The sequence below is a fragment of the Sinohyriopsis cumingii genome, chromosome 13 (assembly GCF_028554795.1).
Source record: "Sinohyriopsis cumingii isolate HCF-2022 chromosome 13, ASM2855479v2, whole genome shotgun sequence".
In the NCBI taxonomy this organism is placed as follows: Eukaryota; Metazoa; Mollusca; class Bivalvia; order Unionida; family Unionidae; genus Sinohyriopsis; species Sinohyriopsis cumingii.
Window position 1 is genome coordinate 23,864,107 of NC_142973.1, and position 25,981 is coordinate 23,890,087.

Genomic DNA, 25,981 nt, shown 5'->3' on the forward strand with positions numbered 1-25,981 from the left:
AAAGTTCATTAAGGCTGGGAATCGGTGGGGTTCCATAGAAAATTCATTAAGGCTGGGAATCAGTGGTGTTCCATAGAAAATTCATTAAGGCTGGGAATCGGTGGGGTTCCATAGAAAATTCATTAAGGCTGGGAATCGGTGGGGTTCCATAGAAAATTCATTAAGGCTGGGAATTGGTGGGGTTCCATAGAAAATTCACTAAGGCTGGGAATCAGTGGGGTTCCATAGAAAATTCAGAGAGTAAGGAACTGATAGGTATACTTATCAAAACTGCCAAAAACTAGGCTACTTAACATTTGCAATACACACATATATACACACCATTTTAGGACTTGAATTAAGTCATTCATGTATTGATTTAGGCTTTGCCCTGACAACCCTTCATATGCAAAATCTGTTTGATTCTGATAGTTTGTTTATAGTTCAACTGTTGGATAACCTAGTCTTAGTTTCTTCAGTGGAGATGATTACAACTAATTGAAATTATGTTTAATCCACAGGTTGTCATTATGGGTGAGCCAGGACCAGGAGTCTCGTTTCCTCTGAAGGTTCAGACAGAAAATGAAGATTTTGTCATTGAGATGAATGACAGTAATCCATCTGATGGCGTGGGATATGATGGAATGGGGGACAAGATGCGATGTAAGCGTCGCAAACGTTGTGGGCAGTGTGGTCCATGTCAAGTGAAAGAAAATTGTGGGAAATGTCATTTTTGTGTTAGAAAAGATGTCCTAAAACAAACTTGTGTTTATAGAAAATGTGTGTACTTGCGATCGAAGCCAAAACCATATTCCAGACCGCAACCAAGCCCTCAAGGTTCTCAGTCTGGAGGAACTTTAAGTTCAAATAGTGTTTCACCTATTATGAGGCCTCCCATGGGAACTGCGAGACTACATACCCCCTTTGCAGATCACATGTTGCCTATACCACCAGACACTAAGCCAGAGACTAATCCTTTTCTTCCCCCTAATCTACCTCACCATCAGTCCATGCCTATGACTGCTGCTGCTTACCCTGGCTCAATTGAAGTCTCGGCTGCCAATAGGGGACCATTCCAGCCACCTCCTGTTAATATGAATATGCATATGAGTATCAGTCCACACTGTATGATGTCATCACCACCTCAGGGGCCACAGGACCAAAACTCCACACATGTCAACAGTCCACCTGCTCCCACACTACCTGTTCCGCCACCAGTGATGAACGACCGCACAGTGGGAGATTTTCGGCAGCCTGACCAAATTCCAATACCTCATCCACATCCATCAACCAATCTTGGTGGTCTTACTCATCACCACCCCCACATACCCCACCCCAGTTCACATCCTCATTTGGAATCCCAGGCTGTCATGGAGTCACGCATGCCTCGAATGAATTTCCCACCACCCATGGACAGTCGTGTGCCCAGTGATTCATCATGTATGTATCATCCATATTCAATGGCCAGTCATTTTCATCAGCCAGGAGGACCAACCTATTTTCCTTCATCTACTGATATGTTTCGATCACAGTTATTCTCATCTATGCCACCAGGATATTCATACCCACCAAGTCGATTTCATGAGGGATTTTCAAACATGCATTTTCCACCACTAGGGATGCCACCAACGTCCCCTTTTCCTCAGTGTGCCCAGGGTGGGATGGGCAGTTTTAATAATCAGGCATTTCCGCAGCAATACCCACACCTTAACCAACAGTCACACGGGTGTCCAAAAAACGGATGTTGCCCTCCTGTTTCACCCAGCATTGAGTCAGATGCAAAGGTGATGCAGGAAGGGTATAAAAAAAGATCAAGAAGGTCAAGTGTTTCTTCATTTCGTTCCCTTTTTTGGGAACCATGGAAATCACCATCAGTAACAGATGATGTGAGCAGCACTGTGTCTTCGGATTTTGAGTGTGACATCATTAGTATCGATGATTTACAGATGAATGCTTACATCCGATCTGATGGATGTAACAGCATTGAGATTGAGATTGATGACAGATCTGTAAGTGAGGATTTTCAGTCTCCCATAAGATCAAGCAGGAAGAGTTTCACGTCTCCTCCTGGGAAACAAGTAGATTCTAACAACATAAATACTAGTCCAACTCCACCATCACAAATCAATTCATGTGAGAATCTCACAAAGGGAAGACCCAGGGAGTTCAAAGCAAAACGTCGCTTAACTTTTGAAGGAACAGCAGTGTGCTTGAAACAGGACCTTGGGGATGAAGGTACTATACAGCTTGAGCTACCTGGGCACAAAGTCACAATAGAAAATGCTGTTCTGGATGAAAAATTAGCCAAGAGTTCAAGCAACCTAGAGGAACTTCTGGAGTTTATAAGTGGCAGAAAAGTTGCAGAGGTGGATGCAAATGCAGCCAGGTTGCTACAGGATGAGAAAATTACTGAAAAATCCAAAGAAGCTACATCTGCTTCAAAAGTTCATATTTAAATGTAATTGTATGATTATAATTAGCACACGAGCTGTTGATACTGACCTTGTCACAGTGTAGTCTTATGTAATTTTTTTCACATTGGCTGTTTGTAATATTCATAATTAAATTTATTTTCTCCAGTGGAGATGATCGATGGGCACAGACAAAATTATCAAGGTCCACACTGGACTCAAACATCTTGACAATTTGACTTCTCTCCCCCACCCAGATAGGATGATGTGATGGGATAAGTGAGTCATGCATGTATAGAGTTAAACATTTACATTGTTCAGAAGTGTGGCATATAGAACTGTTTTGCTAAACCTTTCTGACAAATAATATCAAATCAAAAATACTCTTTGAACATTATTAAATATTTTTAAAAAGTCTCAGTTTCATACAGCAGAATTGTTGTATCACTTTATTTTTCTAAAAGACATTTTCTTGAAAAATAGGATATAAAATACAGGTGGCAGATATTAAGGTATAAATCCTCTCTTCACACTGTTACAGAATGAAATATGAAACTTGTTTACCATCACTAGCAGTTTGTCTGTAAAACTCTGTAGAGGACAAATTTGCTTGTGATTGGGCTACAACATTTACACAGAATTTCACTCACTTCTGGCTTCTTAAGTGAATTTTTTGCAGGAATCTTATAGATTAGAACATAACAGAAAAATGTTGATAAAAAAGCAAGAAAATACTATGTTTAAACTATTTTACAAGTTCGGATTGTGCTTAGAATATGAAAAGCAGTTATTGGTGAAACAAAGTGGATAGTGGATAGGGAGACATTGACTCAAGATGAGGCAGGGTTGATAAAAAATTTTCAGAAAATTCACGTGTCCCACCTTTTCAGTTGTCCTACGATTGCTTGATCATGAATTTATTGGTTCTAGTGACATATCCAACCAGTGCCAATTTGGAATATTATTTACAATAACTGCATCATGTCCAAGTCAGTAAATTCAAGACAGGGAAAATGAACAATGCAGCTGAAAATTTCTGTCATAAAGTTTTGTCATATTTGACATTTTTGTTGGCACAGATTATGGCTTTTACCATTGGGAGAAATATTTACTTCACACCCAGTTGCAGTCTTACGTTTATCCCTCCACTTTTGCATGAATTTGCCTTCGTTGATTTGTTCTTGTTACCGTCCTTGTGAAAATATTTTAGCAAACTTGTTTTTTTCAGCTGAGTCAATATCAACTTGCTTGACAACTAATTATAAAGTGATAACATACTTTTTATTGTCTAAATATGAACAGAGACAGTTCATTGTTTCATTTATAACACAGTATTGCTCATGGAAGTTAATCCTCTTTATAAGCAGTTTAATAATCATTACTGTCATTTAATTATTCTAACTCAATGGATCAAAATCATAGTGAGGTGTTTGTGAGGATCTGGTCTGAGTTAACAGTACAGCAACTCTGCTTAAAATACTGCGAATTAATCATACCAGCTTTGTTTTGTTTAGTGTGTTTTGATATGTTGATAATTTGGTTGCTTAACCCAAAATGCAGTCAAGTGGTAATAGAACTTGTGCACATAGAATAATTATTAAAATGACCACTGGTAGATTTGATATAGGATGTAAATGTACATATGAAAAAGTGTAGAATCAAGCCCTTAAGACATCCCAAGGGCATAAATGGCCAGATAAAGGTAGATGAAGTGATTAATTAACAAAATATTGACTTTCCTTACTATTTAATATAGAAAAACAGCAATTGACTTGGACTGTTGACCTGGAAAATTTTACTTGCCAGACTTTGAAAATGAATAGTCTGGGATGTCAGACCATGAGATTTTATCAGCCCTGTCTGAAGTTGTCATTTTCGCTTTTGCTGTATATCTGGCTGAAATGACTGGCACTGAGATGTCTGTTTCATCTGAATTGCCCCCCTTGTGTGGACCCTGATATATTTTGTTCAGCCTTTCATGACTTTGAACATCATAGATGTATTCATTGATCCTATTTCATTTCTTTTTTTAATAAAAATCTACTTGACATTATCAGTATCTCGATGTACAATATTTTTTAAATTTTTTTTTAGATACTGTCATCACTCGTATTAGAAACTCGAAGCAAATGGATATATTTTCTTACAAATATCCATTGAGAATATTACTGAAACAACAGACTAAGATTCATCCATGACATGAACCTTGTTGCCCAAACTGCAAAATGCAGTAAAAAGTTAAAGATTTTGAGTCAAGAAACAAATATCTAGTGAAATAGAACTGTTTGCTTTAAATATTTGTTTTTAACAGAGCATTAGGTATTACTAAACAGAATGTCTAAAATGTGCTTATTCAAGGAAAACTATTTGTATCAATTTTGGTGTATTTCATGACAACTTTAAACCTCATTGGGATGTTTTTTTTTTCAGGTAGAATTACATGTAATGAATTTTATGTGCAAAATATAAGTAATCATTTGTAAAAGTATTTGTATGTACAATAATAGTGAGACTAAAAAGTAACCACAGCAGCTTTAGCAAGACTGCCATAGGAATATAGTTTGCTCCATGGCTTTGTTGTATTCAGTCCAGAGTAATAGTACTCTTCTCTTACATTGGTTTGGAATAGAGGAGATTGTTTTGCTATTTTTGCACTTTTTAAAACTATTGTAACTGTGTGCATTGAAATAAATGACAGACTGAAATTTGAGCCTCTAGAAATTATTTGATTAAGCATAAGGTCAATGTAAATGTATTACCAATAGCTAATTTTTATCATTTGTACTGTATGTATGATTACCGGATTTAAAATGTCTCTTCTTTAATTATACCAACTCAAAATAAATAAAAAATATTGATGGGGATGCCATCTTCACTAGCCAAAGTTCCTATATGATAGCTCTATCTACACCTTGGCAGATCAAACAGATATTTTAGTGCTTGTCCTAGTAACATCTATTGGATTTCATGAGTTGCTTCACTTGGTATGTAATGCCAACTAACCAATAGCTTGCAACAGCGGTGCATTGTACATTGGCCGAAAATGGCAGAGCCAATTGACTTAAAAAGGATACTTTGTACGTTTTAACAGAGGGAAGCCATTACAGGTGCATTTGAGTGAAAGGTATTTGTACAAATACGGACCAGCAGTGAAAATTTGTTTATTTATCAGTACATTCAAGTTGTGTGCTCCCTTGTTTCGGTCATGTAGGAACAGTGCTAAAATTTGAACAACTTAATTTTCATTGGATGCAGTGGCTTGCTGTCGCATCCAATGAAATTCACAGACCCAAGGCACAGAAATATCTGCTCAACACACCAAGGTGTTGATATGGTTATCGTCTCAGAATCTTGGCTAGCGAAGATAAGGGATACAGGAGTCAGCTTGTCTATCCATCTGTCAACCTTTTGTTTGCTTAATATTTCCTGAACCCTTTGAGATATGCATACTTGGTATTCTTTTGTAGCATGACAAGACATTGTGTTCTTGTACAAAATGGAATCTTTATGATGATCATTTTATGAAGTGTATTTTTATTACAAAATTTTTCCATCCATCTGTATGTCATTCTTGTCTGCTTAATATCTCTAGAACTGTTTGGGATATTGTGTCATGATGAGTTTTGTGTCCCATACTAGATTTGACTTTGTCTCATTGGTTCTCCTACAGTTATCTCCCTGTTTTTAGCTCACCTGTACGAAGTAGAGAATAGCTTTTATGCTACTATTGGTGTTGGCGTCCTCGCATACAGAAGTATAGAAATATATACAGCTGCACTGTATGTTGGCCACTTTTTCTTACTAGGTCACAGGCAACAATCTCATAGTACGTAGCCCCTGGGCAGTGTGGTAAGGGTGCTGACTTTATACCCAGATGTCCATTAGTCGTTCCTTGGTTAAATTTTTGCATTTTGCTCCAATTGATGATGATATGCATTGTTAGAATCAAACTTGCAGCAAAAGCTCATTGAGACCTATTATTCATCTACTGATACATGAGTTTTGGGCATGCTATATGCATACTATCCATGTCTTAGAATCATGAAACTTATACTACACTCTTTTTACAAAAATAGGTCTCTGCATGATATATTTCATGCCTCATTGACTTTATTGAAGTTATGTGTTTAAAGGTTATTTATTCTGTGCATTTTGTGTAAGAATCACAGAACTTGTTAATTGGATGTAATTTTGGTAGTACTACTCCCTTACAAATAAAGAAGGTCACTGTGATCAATATTTTATGCTTTTCTAACTGTACTTAACATGGTTAAGTATTGGTATTTAGCTCATGATTGCTTAAATTTATCCATGCATTATCACAGCCCTTTCTGAACAGTGCAATTGAAAGTAGGAATAGATATGTTTATTTAAATTTAAACTTTCTGTATTCATGACTGGTTATACATTGTAGGTTGTGATTTGTTAGTCTCAGCAGGTTACATGTGTATGAGCATGTCAGTGGGTATAGAAGTTAAATGAGTGGACTGCATTTATTTAATGTGAGACCTCTGCTACAGTGGCTAATCACAGTAATTATGCATGAATTGTGCTGCTAATAGTCAATATGTCGTTCTAAGGTTACTCAAAACCTGTGACTTTCATCCAGTAAAATATGGCTTCCAGTACTGAACAATCATAACAGCTTCTAAAGCAGATTTTGAGAAAGAAGAAAATTCTTCTCATGCATGAATCGACTCTGTATGGTACCATAGAAGAGACTTTCTTTTTATTTGTATTTTATTATTATTATTATTATTATTATATTTGTTATTGTTTGTATTTTATGCCTTGTCACAGAGGCCAATATTTCATTCTCAAGATCACTTTAGTCTTGATTAATTTTCCGCATAATAACCTTTATTTTGGCTACTGTAGTCAACTGTAAGCTTCGTAGAGGTGAGCTATTGCTGATTGTACTCTTTTTTTTTGCAAATTATATTTCACAGTGTGGTGGTAGCTGAGGTTATTTTGTAAGCATTTCCTTACAGGCTGATCTAGTTTAAGCCAGAAAAATAATTACGTGCCATAACTTTATCAATTGTAACTATGAATGACTGCTGTCACAACTAGATTGGTGGGCTTTTTCCATATTTTCTTGAACAATTTAAGCAATTTATTGAAGTTTTTGATTAATTTTTTCATTTTAGGTCATATTGCTTTTACTTGAGTTATATTTGAATTTTATCTTGTGTCTGTAATAAACCATTGTATTTATTTTTAACTCTTCTTACTGAGATGAAGTGAGCTTATGTCTCTTCATTGTCAACTGTCTGCTAGTTTTGTTAAGAATTGTTGTTTCTTCTCAGATTTTAAAAAAAAGACCTGAAGGACCAATTTTATCCAAATTTGTCAGACTCCATGTATCAGATTTTTTTGTTTGTTTTTTATCCATTGGGCAAATTCTTTATTTCAAACATGAGGTATGGCAGATTTCAGAATCAGACGATAGTTCAGTAAAAGACACAGGAAGCCTAGATTGAGTTCACTAGCAGATGAAACTTTGCTTCCATTTTCCTTGTTATAAGTCATTTATACATATATTTCCTTAAACTCAATTCAAACATGTTTCTTTTATTTTAAATTTTAGAAAAGTACCAGTGAAAAAGCTTGTTCAGGACAATTATTAATATCTATATTTTAAAAAAATCTGCCTCAAAAGAACATAAATTTGTTGCTGATCAGATAAAACAATTTAAGTTATCCATATGATGGATTCATATCATGTATCAAAAGCTCTGCATGTACAATGGGCATAAAGAACTCTGTTAGCTTGTGCCAATATTTCATGAACCTTTTTTGGCTAGTAACTTCTTACATCATTAAGGGACTCAATATCATCTACAGATCTCTATGCAGGTGACACAACATTGTCAGACATCCAAAACACAAAGCATGAACTCAAAATTTCTTTACAGGATGCCCTAAACAAACTTGACAACTGGTGCACATGCAATGGCATGGTGGTAAATACTGGTAAAACTAAATTATTACTTATCTCAACACGGCAAAAAAATGACAGATCTTGATAGTGATGACTGTGTCTGACATGGAAGGATAAAAATTTGCAAATAGCCTGTCATGATAGACTACTTGGTGTTTTTGGTTGATAATAACCTATCATGGACTGAACATATCAAGCATATCAGTAAAAAAGTCAATTCAAGTTTATGGCTTCTCAGTAGGATAAGACATGTTCTGCCTGAAAGGCACAGAAAACTGATTTATAACAGTTCATACAACCCTATTTAGACTAATACAGTATCGGGTAATTCAAATGATAAAAACATAGCAAAGCTGGCACATCTTCAGAAATGAGCATTTGGGCTAATATCAATCCAGAAAGAAAGCAAGGAGAACTTAGCTGGAAAGTTAAAACTAGTACCTATTAAAGACTGAATCCATTTGAGAAAAGCCATATTGCTCTACAGGATATCCAATAGTAGTGCTCCTGAATATTTACAATCACTATTCCAGTAATGACTACCTGGCAATACTGCCCACCTGCGATCTATGTCTACCAAACAGTATAAAATCCCCAAACCAAATAAGGAATTATTTTAAAATGTTTCCAGTACTCTGGAACTTTGCTCTGGAATAGTATTCCAGTTGAGATTAGAAATGCCCACTCAGTTTCCTTCTTCCAAATGCAATATATCCAGTGTGGCTTCAGAGATGCAGCTAAAATAAATAAATTCCTTTGTATGAGGGCCTTATGGTAGATTAGTTCTTAGCTAATTGTGTTGCCCTCTTTAAATTAAGTCATCATTATTATTATTATTATTATTATTATTATTATCTGGGGGAATTTTTTGGTGGAATTGGTATCATCCACAGTCAATATGAGTTTGACAGCCATTACATGTGCTTCTTTCGATTAAAACCTTGAATTTGAGGGGTTGACATGAAAATTCCTTGAATTAAAAAAATGGTTTTATCACTGAAAAGTCTTTGAATTTGTCAAAAATCTTTAATTTTGCCACAGCTCTGTGAAATTATCTGACACTGTAAAACGGTAATACCTAATAAAGCATGTACCTTTTTTATTTATAATTTTTCCAAAGAAGTAATGAAGAAATAAATGAATCAAATGACACACAGGACTGTTAGTAGCAACTGGAGAAGTTTCAATTTCCATAAGACCCCTTGAGAACATTTGGAAATCCTTGAAGAAAATCTCTCCATGGCTGTAAGAAATCATTTTTTCAGTAGGAAGAAATCGTAATCACAGAAGACAACCAAGAAAGTTTCTGGTTGATAACACTTTGGTAAAAAGCAAAGATTGGATTGAGATTTAATATTAATCATTTGATGGACTTCATAGAAAATGTGGATACTTTGATAAAATATAGGTATACTCAGAAATAAGAGCAGGATGGCACACTCTAATAAATAACTAACTCTCTAATAAATATAGCTAACTGGTACACTGGTAATTAAGAACACTATTTACAGTTTGGAAACTTCAAAAAAAAATTCAATTTGTGAATGTTCTGGCGAGAGGAAAAGTTGTATGTGCTTTTTAATACTTGTTGAATAAACAGAGCCCCATAATTAGAAACTGTCAGTGAACACAAAACAGGATGCTATATTCAAGAGACTATCCTTGCTACATGCTTTCTTTTTGATGATGATGATGTCCCCATGTATAATCTTGTCAGGTGTAATGTAATTCAGTTCAGCAGGATAATGATATTTATTGTAATTGACATAGATGTTGAGCATAGTGATGAAGTTATTTTTCTGTGAAAATGTCAAAATATGCCCAAATGTCTGGTCAGCAGTGTACGTTAATGTTCTATTAAGACAAGACTTTTTGAGAAGTTGGTGGTAGTCTTGAACAAGCTTAGTCACTGGGAATTTTCCATAGGTAACAAATCAAAATTTATACTTGAAAAAAAGAGAAACATGTTTGGACAGTGGTTAATTTTTGTAAAATTGTGGCTCAGTTTATCATTCTGGTAACTCCTGGGTTCAGGGCATGAGTTCTTGTCAGACACCATATGAAGCAGTTAGGTTTCACTGCAAATTTATGGGGTCACTTAATTCCATAATAATTTGAGGTAAAATTTTGTATATGTACTTGTAGATACAGAAGCACACAAAATGAGGTAACACACAAAATGAGGTAATCTCCATATTTATATGATAGTTGAGACATCATTATGACAACATAATATTGTTTTCATTTTGATGAGTTAATATTGTAGTCAGTTTAACTTTGATTTTAGTGAGATAAGTCATGTCATTGCTAGTCCTTAAAGTTAATTAGTCAAATGATGTTCCTTTGAGCAATATTCAGCCTGTTTACTCAATATACTAATGTAACCTTACAGGGCATAGAGCTTGTCTGTGCTTGTTTATCATGTTTCTTATGAAGTCTACCAGTTGAACTCCAGATGTGTGTATCTGTATTTAAATGTTGACAGGAAGGTAGCTCTGGCTGTGTCAGTTACATACAATTCCTAAGAAAAACATTCTAGTAGGTTTTCATGGATATAACCAGGAGGAGGATCTATACTTGTTTACAGTGAAATCTCATTGGCTCAAACCCACATAGCTGTAACAAATGTGATTGCTTAAAATTCCTTTAAAGTTCCAACAGAATCACTATATTTTTATTTTGTATTTAAATAAAAAGGAAAACTCCAGATGGCTTAACAACTCGTGCTCAATTTCTCGAAGTTATTCACTGTCCAGCGAAATAGTAATGGTATTCATTCTGCAAGTCATGAGTGACATGTCATTAGCATTAATAACTCATTCTAGAAGTGGCGTTAAAAATAAGTTACTTTACCAAATGAAGAAAAAAAGCCAGTATAAACCATTTATAGGTCATATACTGCAGAGTTAGCTTTCAGAATTAAATAAATTTTGATGCATTTTACTCAGACATGCCAGTTTAAATCGCTCCAATATGGGCTGTCTCTAACTAGGTTCCTGAGGGTTTGAACTATCAACTTCAGCATACCAGGGTTACTTGTAATTAGTTGTGGTTTTGACATGACACATTTTTGTACACAAACATTTATTGTTGTGCAAGTAAATGATTTGATGATGAGTTGATATCAACCATATTCAATTTAATTCTGCTTTATTTTCTCTGCCTTGTATCTTTGGAGGGAGCATACATGTGTAGTGTTACCTATACTGGTCCATCATGTCACATCGGGTGCGAATTCACTTCTGCTTAATAACTTTTGACATTAATTTGGCATTTAGAAGACAGTTTACTAATTTATAACCTTTGACTTGTTACATGCAAATTGCAAGTTAAAATATGTTGGCATTTATGAAAATTACATGACCATCAATAAAATCCAGCCTGTGTCATTACATGTTTCGTATGATACTTTTTTTTTATACTGCAAATGAATTTGTTATTCATCATGTCCAAAACCTAGGTAATTTGTCAGTGGACTTTTGAGAATTTGATTTTCATTTGAATGTGGATATTTTTTGTGTTTGTGTACTAAATAGTAATATGTTTTTTGAAGCTTTTGTTATTGGGGATTTGAATGTCAAGCAGTGAGTATTAAGATATTCTTATACAACAAGTTAATTTCCTTTTGTGGAAATCAGTTGTCATGGGTTTTTGAAAATGACACTTGATGGTTCCTTAATTGATAGATTCTGGACAGGTTATATATTTTTCACAGGATGATTATTGTTCATTGAATCTTTAAATAATGGCTTGTATCAACCACAAATTTCAAACAAATTTGAACCTCAAGAAATATAGTGAATTCAGTGTATATTTACTCTATGTTGAGGCTGAGCACATGAATAATAGTAAGTGTACATATATTCATGTCAACATTTCACATAAAAAATGTTCTCTTGAGACTTTTCCAAAATCACCATCGATGATGTTAAATCAGGGGTTCTTATTTGGCATGGTTCTAATATATTTCATTGGACAAGTAGAAAATTTCCTGGTACAGCTCTGTCATTATAATACCCTGAATTGTAGCATGGTGTCACTGTTGACCCTGCAACCAAAATAAAACTATTGTACTTTAATTGGTCTATGAAATGTATGACATCATTGGTTGAAAGAAAACGACATGAAGCTTAGTATTACAAAAATGTTAATAACAGCCACCTATGAGAAAAGGCCAAACTGACCTTTATACACAAGTGACTTCTGTATGCATTTTCACCTTTCAAACTTCATTTTCAACAAATACAGTCAGATCTGTTCCAACAATCACAATAGTCATTCTAATTTCTCCATAGCAAATTTTGTATATGGAGGTAATGTATGTAATGGTCACCTGCTTTTCATGTTATAATGAGAAAGCTATATTGGGAGGACTGATAATCTCAAATCCCAAGGATTAAGTGTCGCACAGTCATTTGTTCAGGGCTATGGCACTTGCTGACATTGGTAATATTTATTTCTGCATCAGCAGCTTCCATTGAGTAATGAAGAATACTGTTTTAAAAAGCTGTACTGAAATGTGAGGAAGGATGTGATAGTGGATATATTGTAAATATAGAATAGAGATATTTTATGAAGCATTTACAAACATTCTGCAATGTTTGATGTCTGTTTTTCCGTCATCTAGCGAATAAACATGGCCTGTTTCTCAGACTGTCCAATTCAAAACAGTTGCAAGGTTAAAGCTGATATAGAACAGTCTACCTTATAAGTTGATATACATTTATATGTATATTGTATTGTTTCATATTTTGATTAATTTGTTTACTTAATTTTGAGCCCAAGTGATAATAATTTAGGAACAAGTTGACTGTATCAGGTTATTTGGTCTTTACAGGAAGAATTGAACACGTCTGAATGGACAAGTAAGTTCATCCATTCAGTCTTTGATCGCTTTACTCAACCTTTAACCTTGCCATGGTTTTGTGATTTAATAGTACTGTTTGGTTAGAGGCTATTTAACAGTGCTGTTTTTTTGCACATTTTGGTAAAGATTCCCATTTCTGTTACCTGTGAAATATGTATAGGATCACAGAGTGCCAGGATTATGATAGTGCTAGCATTATTAGCGAATAGTGTCTCTAGTCTTCTTACATCAAGACATAATTGATGTCCATGTTATATGTTGTACATGTTTTTGTATTATAAGTATGCATTTTCTTACTAATGTGTAAATTTTATTTTGGCAGCATCTTCTAAACATTCTGAAAAATATATTCCGTAAAGTTTGAGAAACAGTTGTCATTCTGCAGAGTTAAAGCTCTTTAGTGAAAAGGGCAGTCAAAGGTCTGACTAGAATCTGTCCTTCAAAAATTTTGGTTCTCTATGTATATGTTATCCTGAAAGCCATTGACTTTCTGCTAAAATTCATTGTTATTAAAATACTTGCTAATAGTAAACCAGTGAATGTGTATGAGGGAATAAAATCAGAAATCCACATGACTGATTTTATGGTCAGGTAAGATGACCTGGTAAATACAAATAGTAGATGTTTCAAGCAAGATTAGTGTCCAGGCCAGGTGATATTGGTGTCCTTGAAAGCTGGAACAAATGTATTTTGTCTTTAATTTTTCTTACCCTCCTTTTTTCTACACTATCATGTGATAGAAATTTGAATTATTTGTATGTATTTCAGTTTTTCATATTGAAAATGTTTTTCTAAATGAACTGCAAATCATGGTGCATGTACTTAAAAATGAGATAAAAATTACAATTGAAATTTTTGACCTATATTTATTTGTACACCTAAAAAATATAAAATGTATGAAATATTACAGACAATATAGGGATTTCAGTATGAATGTCTAAAAGCTTCCTTCCTGAGCTTGTCTCCAAAACAAATGTTTCACATGAATATATGAAAACAACTTAACCTGAATAAACAAATGCTGTGCTGAAATTTAAAAATTTATTTTTGCATGACATAAATCTTTTTTACTAGTATCTCAGCTAATCATTTGATGAAATATTCATAATAATGTAATGCTGAAACCACAGGTTTGTAATTCTTACATTTATATTTTGGTAATGTGAATGAATCCTGGCCAGTTTGTTTGATGTAATTAATGTGTTATCACATAACTTGAGCTTATCAATTTTTAGCAAATTTGTATTATCTTGAAAAAGTTTATAAAGTCACATAATAAACGATGCAGAATTTGTTTTATGGAGTACGACCTTTTTGTTTAAAAGCTTGATACGAAACAGATTATAAGATGGAATTCAGTTTAACCTGCATTAATCTTGTTTTTGTCAAGTTCTTACTGGCTAAATAATACAATGTAATTAGATTCTGTTTTTGAAAAGTTGGTTCTCTTGTAGTGTTCAGGATGTGTATATTTTTTTCTGTAACTTCAGTAGATTATACCAAATGGATGAAATTTATCAAGAGGTATTAGTAACCATTGGGAATTTCTTGCTTTGATTTTTTTCATTCAGACTAATATTTTTTTAAAGTTGGAGTAGCAAAATATAGATGTGTCAGTACTGATGTTTTTTAGCATGCTTAGGAACTAGATATGTTGCATTAATTGTTACAAATAATATTATGTCTTTATGTATAATCTGTTACGTTTCTGGTAGACAATTTGTTGCTTGTAACTACTGTTTTTTAATTGAGATAAGGTGCTTGAAATATAAGAGGCATTTTTTAATTTTTAATATACACATTTTTGTAGGGTCTTGTACCTTGTGATGTAAGAGTCCTTCTCAGTAATCATCTTTTTCATATTGCAGTTAGTCTGTCCATAAATGCTAACCTTGTAACTAGCATCTTTCTGTAAACCTTTTGTCATATTTTAGTGCCATTTGGTTGGTAACTGCCAGTTATATTAAAATTCTGCCTTTTCAGTTCTGTTTCAGTTATCCTCAATACTTGACATTTGTGGACTTTCATGTTTTAAAATTGTATTCTAAGCAGATGTATCCTGTACAGCTCTATGACTGTTTAGCATGGTATATACATATGTACTGTATTTGACTACACAACTGTGGACAGTATATACCCAGTTCTGCTGTTTTATAAATCATCAGCTGACCAGGGTTTATGGTGTCCATTCTGTTTGCCTGATAATATTTTAAGGTAGTCCACTGTTATACAATCAACAATTGCTATGCAGCTTGAAATGCTCTGATCACAAGATAATAATTTCGTCAAGATGCTGCCACTTTTTATCTTGTCATATCTAAGTGCTATGAAGTATGGGACAAACTGGATGTAAAATGATGTCGTTGAGACTTCTGTCACTTATTAAAAAATCAACAAAACAATGGTTCCACAGTTTTAATAACTGTAATAACAGTTATGTGAAAGAAACAATCAAATCAGTGATTGAAGCCTTTAGTGGTTTATTTACTGTTGTAAATCAGCCATGAAGATATCTTACTGCAGAAAATGATGTGATCTAAATAATCGTGTCATACTAAAATAGTTCCCTCACCAGCATACCCTTTTCTTTGTTTATTGAATAAGAAGAGTCTGTGATCTTCAAACTGCAAAGTTCATGTATTTTAAATACTCATTCAGCTATTTTTTCATGGGTAATAAGCGAGAGGGTGCTTTTCCCATACTATTCTGTGTAATGACCCTTATGTAAGCTTAGATATTTACCTGAGACTAGTGCAAGAAAATACACACAATTTTAAGTTGGGATATCGTGACCCAGTAACTATGTAAAAATGCCAGTTTAAAAAAATTAAATACTGCAGCATTTCAGAAGGATCAGTCTTGAGTGGAAACAAGATTCTGATTTTTGCATTCTGCAATGGTAGATAAGTTTGTTCATTTAGCGCTTGTAAATGTTACTATATTTGACTTGTCCACACTGTGCACTTAAATTATTCTAGTTCATCATAATAAGCACACTGACAATATCCCTATTCTGCATATGTACATACTAGAAGCGTTAGCTCCCTTTATATATGTTGTAAGCTCTCCATTGATGAGGTTAATTCTTTCTTCCAATATGGTCATGCTAAATAAAGCACATGTTTGATCCAATTTTTAAAAAAATTATCAATTGAATCAACAAAGATAGTGTTTACAGGGAACTTGACACACACGATTAGATTTAAAAAGATCATGATGTTCTAATCAGTGTTTATATGGGCTTCCCTCCCCATACTGGGATCAAGACATGTGCATCAAGCACTGGATATTTATTGCAGGTTCACACTACAAATGGATGTGTGTATGTGTTTATTAATGCATGTGTTAATATTACATCAAATACATTAGTTACACCCAGTTGCTTTGTTGAACAACAATTTTCATCTGATTTATAAGACTAGGTTGTACTATAAAGAGAGTACTTGTGAAATTTAAAGAAATAATTCTTTGAAGAGTTGAACAAACATACTATCAGACATGTTTCATTTTGATAAGTTTCGGGTCACATGCTCGATATTCACCAATGTCATCCTGGGTGGGTTCTTTTGGTGTTGTGTTTCTGGGAAGACACTTAGTTTCTATTTCTGTGGCATGATGTAGTCAACAATATGCTTAAAGTGCTGTTAAAAACCAACCAACATCTGGTTAGATGCATTTATTTATGGTTATTAAAAAAATGCCAAACATTCAGTGAGTTACAGGACAAAATTTGACACCTAGGTAGATAGATTCTAAATTTTCTGCCTCATTAAATCTGCATTGTACTAGTATTTTTATGTATACACTAAATAAAAATAAATAATATGACAAACCTTTGAGGGATGTCGTGAATTATTTTGTGGATATTAATTTCCATGGTTGTGCAAAAGATAACATTTTTGTCCCACTCGTCATAAGCTAGGCTTATGGGATGGTCTGTTGTCCGTCAACCATCCATTAGTACAGGTATATTACAACTCCTAGACTACTTGGAGGATTGCCAAGACCCAAGGTCTAGTTGGTCCTAAAAGGTACCACTTGTTATTGTTACTCCTGAAAAGATTGTGATATCAACGTTTTTGGTTTGTTTTTTTTTTACTACAAGACTAATTATGAAATCTGTTTGGTCCAAAATGAAAATGGTGCTGAATTGACTTCCAATATGACAGCCCTCTTGAAAATGTTATGATATCAACAGCACTTTTACCAAAAGACTTAGGCTATCTAGTTGGTCTTGAATAAAAATGATACTCATCAATCGTGACCATTTTGAAAAGCTTATTACCATTACTCATGAAGTGATGATTGTATCACCATGGAGTTCACTAAAACACTTCTTACTATGTTCAGTTGGTTTGAAATGAAAATGGTGCCAGTGTAACCTCCCAGATTGTGAAAAATCTTGTTACAGTTACTTCTTCTAAATGGAAAACCATATTAATTTTTGAAGAAGAAAAAAAAGAAATTAAAATTTTGCTGACAATATATAGTTTTTCTTGTATTTAAATTATGCTGAACATCCTAGATGGACATCCAGAAAATCTTTCACATGGCTACTTCCTGTCATGAACTAATGGTCTTACTGGCATAGCTTTTCACGAAAACAACTGTTTTAGCAATCTGTAACTGCTTCTGAAAGAAAATCGTTTTCTTTTGATCTCCAGCATGGCACCGTAATGGCTGTTGTGAGAATCATGTGATCACTGCCATTTTTGCATGACTGATGGCACTGACTTGTTTTGCTAAAATACTTCTTGAAATATTTCAATTGGTTGTGAATGAAAATGGTACAGATCTGACCACCAAATATCTGTTGTACGAGTTTGAAAACCAGACCTAATTTACCTTGGAGTCATGTCAAAGGAGGTCAGTTTATGAACACAGTGACTTGTATATATACAAGTTAATTTGACTGGGATTTGTTCTTGGTTGCATTCCAATGTACAAGTCCATAGTTAGCAAGCTCACATTGATTTTAAAGTTTATGATCTCAACTTGTGGTCTTTTAGCTTTACTGGCTTGTGAGCATGATTACACAGACTAGTATGGATGGATATTTATAAGCCCAGTTTGGAAATATATCTGATGTAAACTTTGACACCACGAAAATAACTTTTATTTTCCTTCCAAAATAAAAGTATCATTTATAGATTTAACCAAACTTTGTACATCGGTATATCTTGACATTGACATGTTGAATGATAATATACTCATGCTAGCAGGTTCAAGATCAGTGGTCATGATAAATAATTTTTCTTGTGAAAATGTGACTTAAAATATGCAAGGAAATAGTTTTATTACCAAATTTGCCATATTGGAGTTTCTCAAGAATATACAAGACGGCTTCAGTACTCTGCAGCTAAAAGAAATTTAAAAAAGGAAGCAGTCTCATGGAAATTCTTTTCAGCCTATAGAGCATTGTCCTTTGGAGAAACTCTTGTCAATACATATTTTGTGTGATTAGGAGAGGAAAATTATAATTTCACAGAAGACTCGTTGTTTACTGGGTCCTTGATTTGGAGTGTAGCAGCCATGAAATCCATCCAAATACATGCCTCACAAATACTGTTGAATACACAATAATCAGCCCCTTATGACTGCAGGGTATTTAATACAATGTCTAGCAAATTTTCCTTTTATGTGGACCTAGATTTTACAAATGGTTTAGTGTTGAATTGGTGTAATATAGACAGATTTACTGTTATTTAAAGATCTATTGAAACCAGTTAGAGCTGCTGGTCACACTTCCTCTCCAGTCCAACACTGAAGAGTTTAGTGAAAAGATATAAAAGACAGTCTCTTAAGAAAAAGGTGAAAAACTTTAAAATAAATCCCAAAGATTATGATAGTAAGCAACCAGTGTAGTAGTCAAATTTATCCCCCCTCTGAAAGTTTCACCGGGGAAAGAAGTGGCTAGCTGATTTTGTCCCCGGGAAAGAATCAGCTAGCCAATTCTGGGGGAAACAACTGGCTAGCCAATTCTTTTCCCCCTCAGCTGAAAGTTTCCCCCCTGAGGACCACACATTTTAGTCATGTTTTTGCCTCGTTGTGTTAAAATAGACTTCTATAAAGGAACACATTGAATGCATTTTAATGCTTATTTCTGATCTTTTTGTTGTGTGTAAACCAGTACAATAAAAGAATCCTATTTAGTTTTAAGTAATATTGGGTTCAATGATATTATTGTGTTTGAATGTTATGCATTGTTCCAGTTCATACAAATAATGTGGTCACAGTCAACACATTTATCGTTTATCAAGTTGTTCATATATGACAACAGTCTTCAAAAATGCACCATTTGGAGACAAAAGTTAAAAGCATTTGATTATTATTTGCATCCGTGATTATATATCACCTAAAGTGACTATCTAAAAGTGTTCAGATTTGGTGCTTTTACTTTTGTGTAAATAATAAGTTACAGTTTGCCAAGTTAAGATATGTACATGTATGTGCTGCATTGCATGTTCTTGTACGTTCACTTTTCTTTAAAAAAAGGCTTTTTGAATACCTGTCATTTTTTTTTTTTGCAATTTTGACACACCTGTTGCTACCAAATTTGCTTTTAGTTCCATCTGACAGTTTTCTCATTTCTGCCTTTTCCATAAAGCTTTTGTGGTTGATATTGTCTTGTAAATAATTCTTAACAGGAACAGGTGATACAGAAAACTTCATTTTGATTCTGTAATAATAATAATGTCAATTCTGCTTTATGCAGCTTTCTTTAATATAGGCAATTTTAGCACCAAAAATATATGAAATTAATAAATTTTGATCAAACACACACACACACACACACACACACACACACACACACACACACACATATATATATATATATATATATATATATATATATATATATATATATATATATATATATATATATATATATATATATATGCAGTTATAATAATGGTCTTTGATCAGCAAAGTAGGGGACATGGTTGTGTGTACCTGTCACGAGCTGGGTTTCTGCAAGATAACTGTTCTGTGAATTGTTTGATTTTAACCAAATTTAGTATGTAACGTTAAAAGATTTTGGTTCCAGCAGAATAAGTTAAAGATTTGTTTTGATTTCAACCAAATTTGGTGCATGCCTTATATTGGTGGGACTTTGAATGTAATTGAATTTCCAGTATTCCAGGGTATCATTTACAGGAACTATGTATGCCTCCTTAATTCCCATCATCTTGTCTGGTTTGTTCAACATAAATTCATAAAGAATTGTTGTTTTGGAAACAAATTTGATATTTGGATTTATGCTGATGACACCTTGAAAGAGTTCCATTTAAAGCATTCCAGTAGCACATGGATAAGAGTTGACTTTGGTTCCATGACATCACTTTACAAAGGATTGTTGAATTTCAGTTCAGTTTGACTTGTAGCTTTAAATGCTTGAATATGCATTGTTGAGAGCGGTTATGGGCCCTGATTTTCCATCCTCATAACTTTGGCATGCAGCATAACTTTATTAAGGATATTTAAAATTCAACCAACTTTAGCATGCACCTCCAAAATGATCAGTCCTTTAATTAATTTGATTTCAGTCATTCTGTGAATTGATATGCAAGATGTAATGGCCGCCTTATTTTCAGTCCTCCTCTGACTGGTTTCCACTGCATTACTTTATTAGGCCTTATTGAATTTCAAGAAAATTTGGCATGGTTCTTTTTATTTATGAGATGCATGGATTTTGTTCCAGCATTCCAAAATGTCATTTAGAAGAGTTATGTCCTCTGATTGCCTGTTCCCAATATTTTCTTCTCCAGTATTAGTGTGCCAATAATTGATGGATTTTAACTCAGGCATGCATCTATATGTTGATGAGACCTTGAACAATTTTGATTTCCAGCATTCATCATTTTCTGAAGTTGTGACCCCTAAGACCCCATTTGTTTTTGTTTCCCCAACACAAGTTCCTCTAAAGGCCTGCTGAGCCAGTTGTAGTTAATGTGGCTTTTTGTGATGAGCCATCTCCAATAACCCAAGTTTACCTTTGAGCTCAACTTGTGACCATTTTAGTGCACATGAATTGCAATTTTTTTTTAACAATATACAGGTGTATTGAAATTCTAGGATGATGGCATGTTTTTTTTGGGTTTACAGAAACAAAGCTTTTTTCTGACATTGACAAAAATATATAGGCATAATCTTTTTGCAGCACTTGGCCATAAAACTGAAAAAGCATGAAAATGTGACAAAAAGTTACATTTTTAAACTTATTTCAGTTGAATTAAAAATGTGAAGGTGTATTATAAAACTCTACATCATTATGGTTAGTTTTATTTGTCTCTATCAAGGCTGGTTTATCCATACATAAAGATGATAATAGGGACTACATAGTTGTAATATTAGGAATGACACGCTTCCTGTAGATGAATTTGCCATTGCTTGGGCCAGTGCTACAGTTGTGTGCATATTATAAAATTAACCTTGGGTAGAAGTTAGTTATATCTTTTCTTGATGCTGTTAGCTCGAAAGAGCAATGTCATGGTAATTTCTCATAAAGTTTTGTTTATATACAGTTGTAATATTGGGCAAAAGTTTTGACTTAGAGCATTCTGGAAAAAGTTACATGAGCTTGTAAAAGAATTATTTAGAAATGCAGCTGGCATACAATTATATATAGGTTCAGAATTTGAAGGAAATTTAATTTTATGGCCAAGTTGCCACAAAAACATTTGATTTAAAAATAGATCAACAACTTGTATCCCAGAATTTGGTAATTTTCACCTACAGTACTTCAGAAACAGTTGAACAAAGATTTTTAGTCCTAATTTTATGGCATGATATGAATGCAAGCATATTTAGCAAGCTTCTTTTCATGAAATATTGTTGTAATTTTGTACATTTTGCTGCTTTCTCTTCATTGGGGTAGCATAATTTTATTACATTGTTAACTTTGAATGGTTGTGATATCAGATACATGCATATTTATAAAGTTAAAATCTATAAGTTTTCTTTTAAAATTATATTTAAACTGGATTTATCCAAAAAATTTGCCAAGAATTTCAATGTTGTTTTTATTAGCATTTGAATCTCAGCTTTTTGAATTTAGTTTTAAAAAAACAATATAACAAAACTTGCTAGACAAGTGTTTGTATGTCTTAACATGTACAGCATTATGAAAATTTCTGTCTGGAACTGGACTGGATTTTCTCGAAATATTCTTTGTAATATCTTAATGAGATATTTTTCATAGTACTGCATTATACTTGCACCGATATTTTTTAGCATGTGCAAGCATGAAAGTTGTACATGAATAAATTTTCATGTTGTTGTCAACCCTTTTTTGGTACAAATGCATAAGCTAAAATTAAATCATAAATAAAATATATCTAATTTAGGCTAGCATTAAATGGCTAGCACGTCTGCTTACTTTGCCATTCATTCAAAATGTGAAAACAATTACAACAACGGAGTTTTAATCCCTTCAAATGTAATGCCATTCTGTAATGAAAACAGCAATGGTGAACCATCACATTTGAATCTGAATAACCACAGAATTTTAGCTTTTCGATGAAATTATATTTGTATAAATAAACTTTGTCTTTGAGTTATTTAACTTGAAGGAAGTGACTTGTGAGTACTGGAAAACCAGTAAATACTTAATACAGGATGAATTGGTAAGCATTTTTGCTTATGTATATCATGAGAAGCATTGTCTCCGATTGTAAAGAACAAAAATACATGCAGGTTGTTTCCATGTTTGGCAATAAAGTTTTAATGTTGCTTGTTTATCTTGAATCTTTAACTCCCATTGGGCTCAGAGGAATTGAATATGGCCTGATGTGCTCTCCTACATGTAAGCATTCACTAATGGAGGCTGGAGCCATGGTGGCTCTGTTGTTAAAGTGCCAGATTTGCAACCGAAAGTGGGGGTTAGAATCTTACCATTGGATCGACCTGGGTTAGCTACCAGGTGTTGCTGTGCCATAAATACCAAACTGAAAGAAATCAATCTTTAGCAATTTAGCATAATGAAAGGATTTGTCAGGTAACAAATTCATTGACTGATTGTTCAGAGTCAATTATCATTAGAGTTTGTTTCTAATGAAAAGGCATTTTTTCGTTAGAAACATTACAACCAGTAAGAATTTGATTGTTTAATCACTTGGATGTAAATTGTTCATTTACTGAATCCGAAACTTAACTTCGAGTTGTTATAAATGGAAGACAATGTATTTTAACAAGAAATTTAAAGAAAAGGAATTAAAAAAATGTTTCAGAAGTCCTTCTGTTAAAACAAAAAATCTATATGGACTCCACAAGGCTTTCATTTGAATGGGTTAAATACCTTGATGTGGAATGTGTGAAATTTACTCAAGTATTGATTGCTAACATAAAATGTATTATCAGATTACATAGGTGTTTCAGCTGTACCATATACACTAGGAAAATAAAAACAGTTTCCCACCACTTTTCTGTTATTTTAACCCCCAGTCATAATTAAGCACAAGATCTGAGTTGTATATTGTAAAATGTCTTTATATCTTGTGTAAAAGTTGATTTCAGTCTTTGTACATACATGCATCATGTCATTTTTTATCACTTCTGGTTGTTGTTCATATAGCTATGTTACCTATGTTTAAATCTCTGTACCCATATTCTTGAATGTTGTCTGCTCCACATGATACAAGTTACTATGTCCTTTGTGTATTTGAGGAGTTCATCTGCTGCTATCTCTGTTCAGATTGCTGATAATATGTTGTAAATGTAGGTCAGATATACCAAATTAGAAATTAGATAAATAAATGAAAGGAAAAATTACAATGTGTTTTTTTATAGATTTTTTTTTCTCTCCAGCAAAGCATAGATCAGTTAGGTTATCACTTTCTGACTTCCTAATCATCATATATACTTAGAGTACCACGATCAGAGCACACATCCCCGCTGCTCTGTACCCTACAATGGCTATCCATTCGATTCAGAATCAAACACAAAATTTGTTATCTGTGCTACGTTTCACTGTCGGACTCTAGTCCAACATGCCTATCCGATCTCAACCATGTGTACACACCAGCAAGATACTTAAGCTCCTCTTCTGACAATCACTCCTCTTCTGACAATCGTATATTCATTATTCCCACTATGAAAACAAAGTCATATGGACAGCGTTCTTTTGCATACCAGGGCCCAGCAACGTGGAATGAATTGCCCACTGAACTTAGACACAAAGACACAGTGATCACATTCAAGAGGGCTCTCAAAACTCACTTATTTCAACTACAAGAACAAACTTAAAGATCTAATGTTTCCTACCTGAAATATTTTCAGCATGTTTTTTTTTATTTTTTAATGTTTTTTTCTAATTTCATGGTGTTTGTTTTTGTAATAATATTATTATGTTTTTTTTTTATCTTATAGGTGTTGTCTAATGTTGTAAAGCACTTAGAGCTTCTAAAGATTAGGCGCTATACAAAGTCCTCATTATTATTATTATTATTATATATTCATGGAACTTGGTAGGGAATTTATCTCCTGGTAACAAATCACAGGAACTGACTTTGCAAACCCTATGGATTTTTTATTCCATTCTGCACTACTGATGCATATACAGTTTATACAATTTTACATTGTGTTCATTACAGGAACTGCTATTCCTGTAGTACATCTGCCATGAGCCCAAATTGGTTCTACTTAGTACATGTGATGAAAAAATGTTTCGGGTGATGGTGGCTTGAACTTTTTAAACCCAATGGATTACTTTTAGGACTGAACAGGAATGAGCCTTATAGACATAACCTCATCCTCAAGTCTGTAATTCCAGCCATTCACATTTCTTGAAACCACCAAAGCTTTGCAACCCTTATTTGTAATGGATGCCATTTGGGAGGTGAATTGCAAGTAACACTTACCTTAGCTCTGCTTTTTAAAGGTATCTTTTAATACAGGTCTTCTGTGTTTAGGCTCGAATAAACAGTAACACAAGAAAGAGTGAAAACAACAAACTTTGAAAACGTACAATAATTTATTTTCCTGGAAAAATTCTGTAAAAATGAAAAAAATATGAGCTTACAGTTTTGTAGAATCTAATCCAAGAATACATTTTTTGAAGTCCTAATAACAAAATGTTCTACTGATTTCAAGTTCGAATCCCAATGAAGAATCAAGATGGAAGACGACTTACGCTGTAACCTGTAGTTTTGAAGTCGATAGTTCCTTGTAGAAACAAGAATTATCACTCTGGTTTCAGATATTTGAATAAATTTTTATATAAAAAAACTCCTTGTTGAACAATTTCACATGAGCACACATATTTTCCAGAAAAATAACAGAATTAATCCTTTTGAATTAAAGTAATTTGAAATAACTCCAAACAGCACTACAACTTTCCAGTGTAAGAGAACACCCAGCTGAAACTGAGAATAATTCTCCAAAACATAGGTTATATCATCTCCTAAAATGTAAACAAGGGGTAACGTGATCATGCTGTAGAAGCTTATAGAAATTAGGTACTTGTTAAAGGTCACATACACCCTATGTGACCCTGATGAAAACCAATCATTTTACTCTTAAAGTCCCATCATGACCTTGACAACAACCAATCATTCTAAAACAAAAATGGAACTTGTTTATTTGGTTGCTACAAATTTTGAAACAAGGTCAGGATTTAGATCAACACCTCCTGTTTATAAAACAAACAGTCAAGGTCAAACTATTTTCTGAAAAAAGTATCATCTCTAGAGAATAAATTTACATTATAATAGCAAATAAAAATAAAAAAATAATTTAAAAAAATTAAAACTGACAAACAATTAAATTGAAATATATGTTGAA

General features: G+C 33.6%; 1 protein-coding gene across 1 annotated transcript; it reads left to right on the top strand.

The window, feature by feature from the left end:
- The first annotated feature begins 509 nt into the window (after window positions 1–509).
- Window positions 510–23,974, top strand: LOC149785060 (uncharacterized). The gene has a single exon (XM_089978776.1). The coding sequence runs from the start codon at window positions 510–512 to the stop codon at window positions 2,433–2,435; it is 1,926 nt and encodes a 641-aa protein (XP_089834902.1). The 3' UTR covers window positions 2,436–23,974.
- The last annotated feature ends 2,007 nt before the right edge of the window (window positions 23,975–25,981 follow it).

Excerpts from the sequence above, each read along its gene's own strand:
- LOC149785060 (XM_089978776.1), top strand. The coding sequence starts at position 510 with ATGGGTGAGCCAGGACCAGGAGTCTCGTTTCCTCTGAAGGTTCAGACA.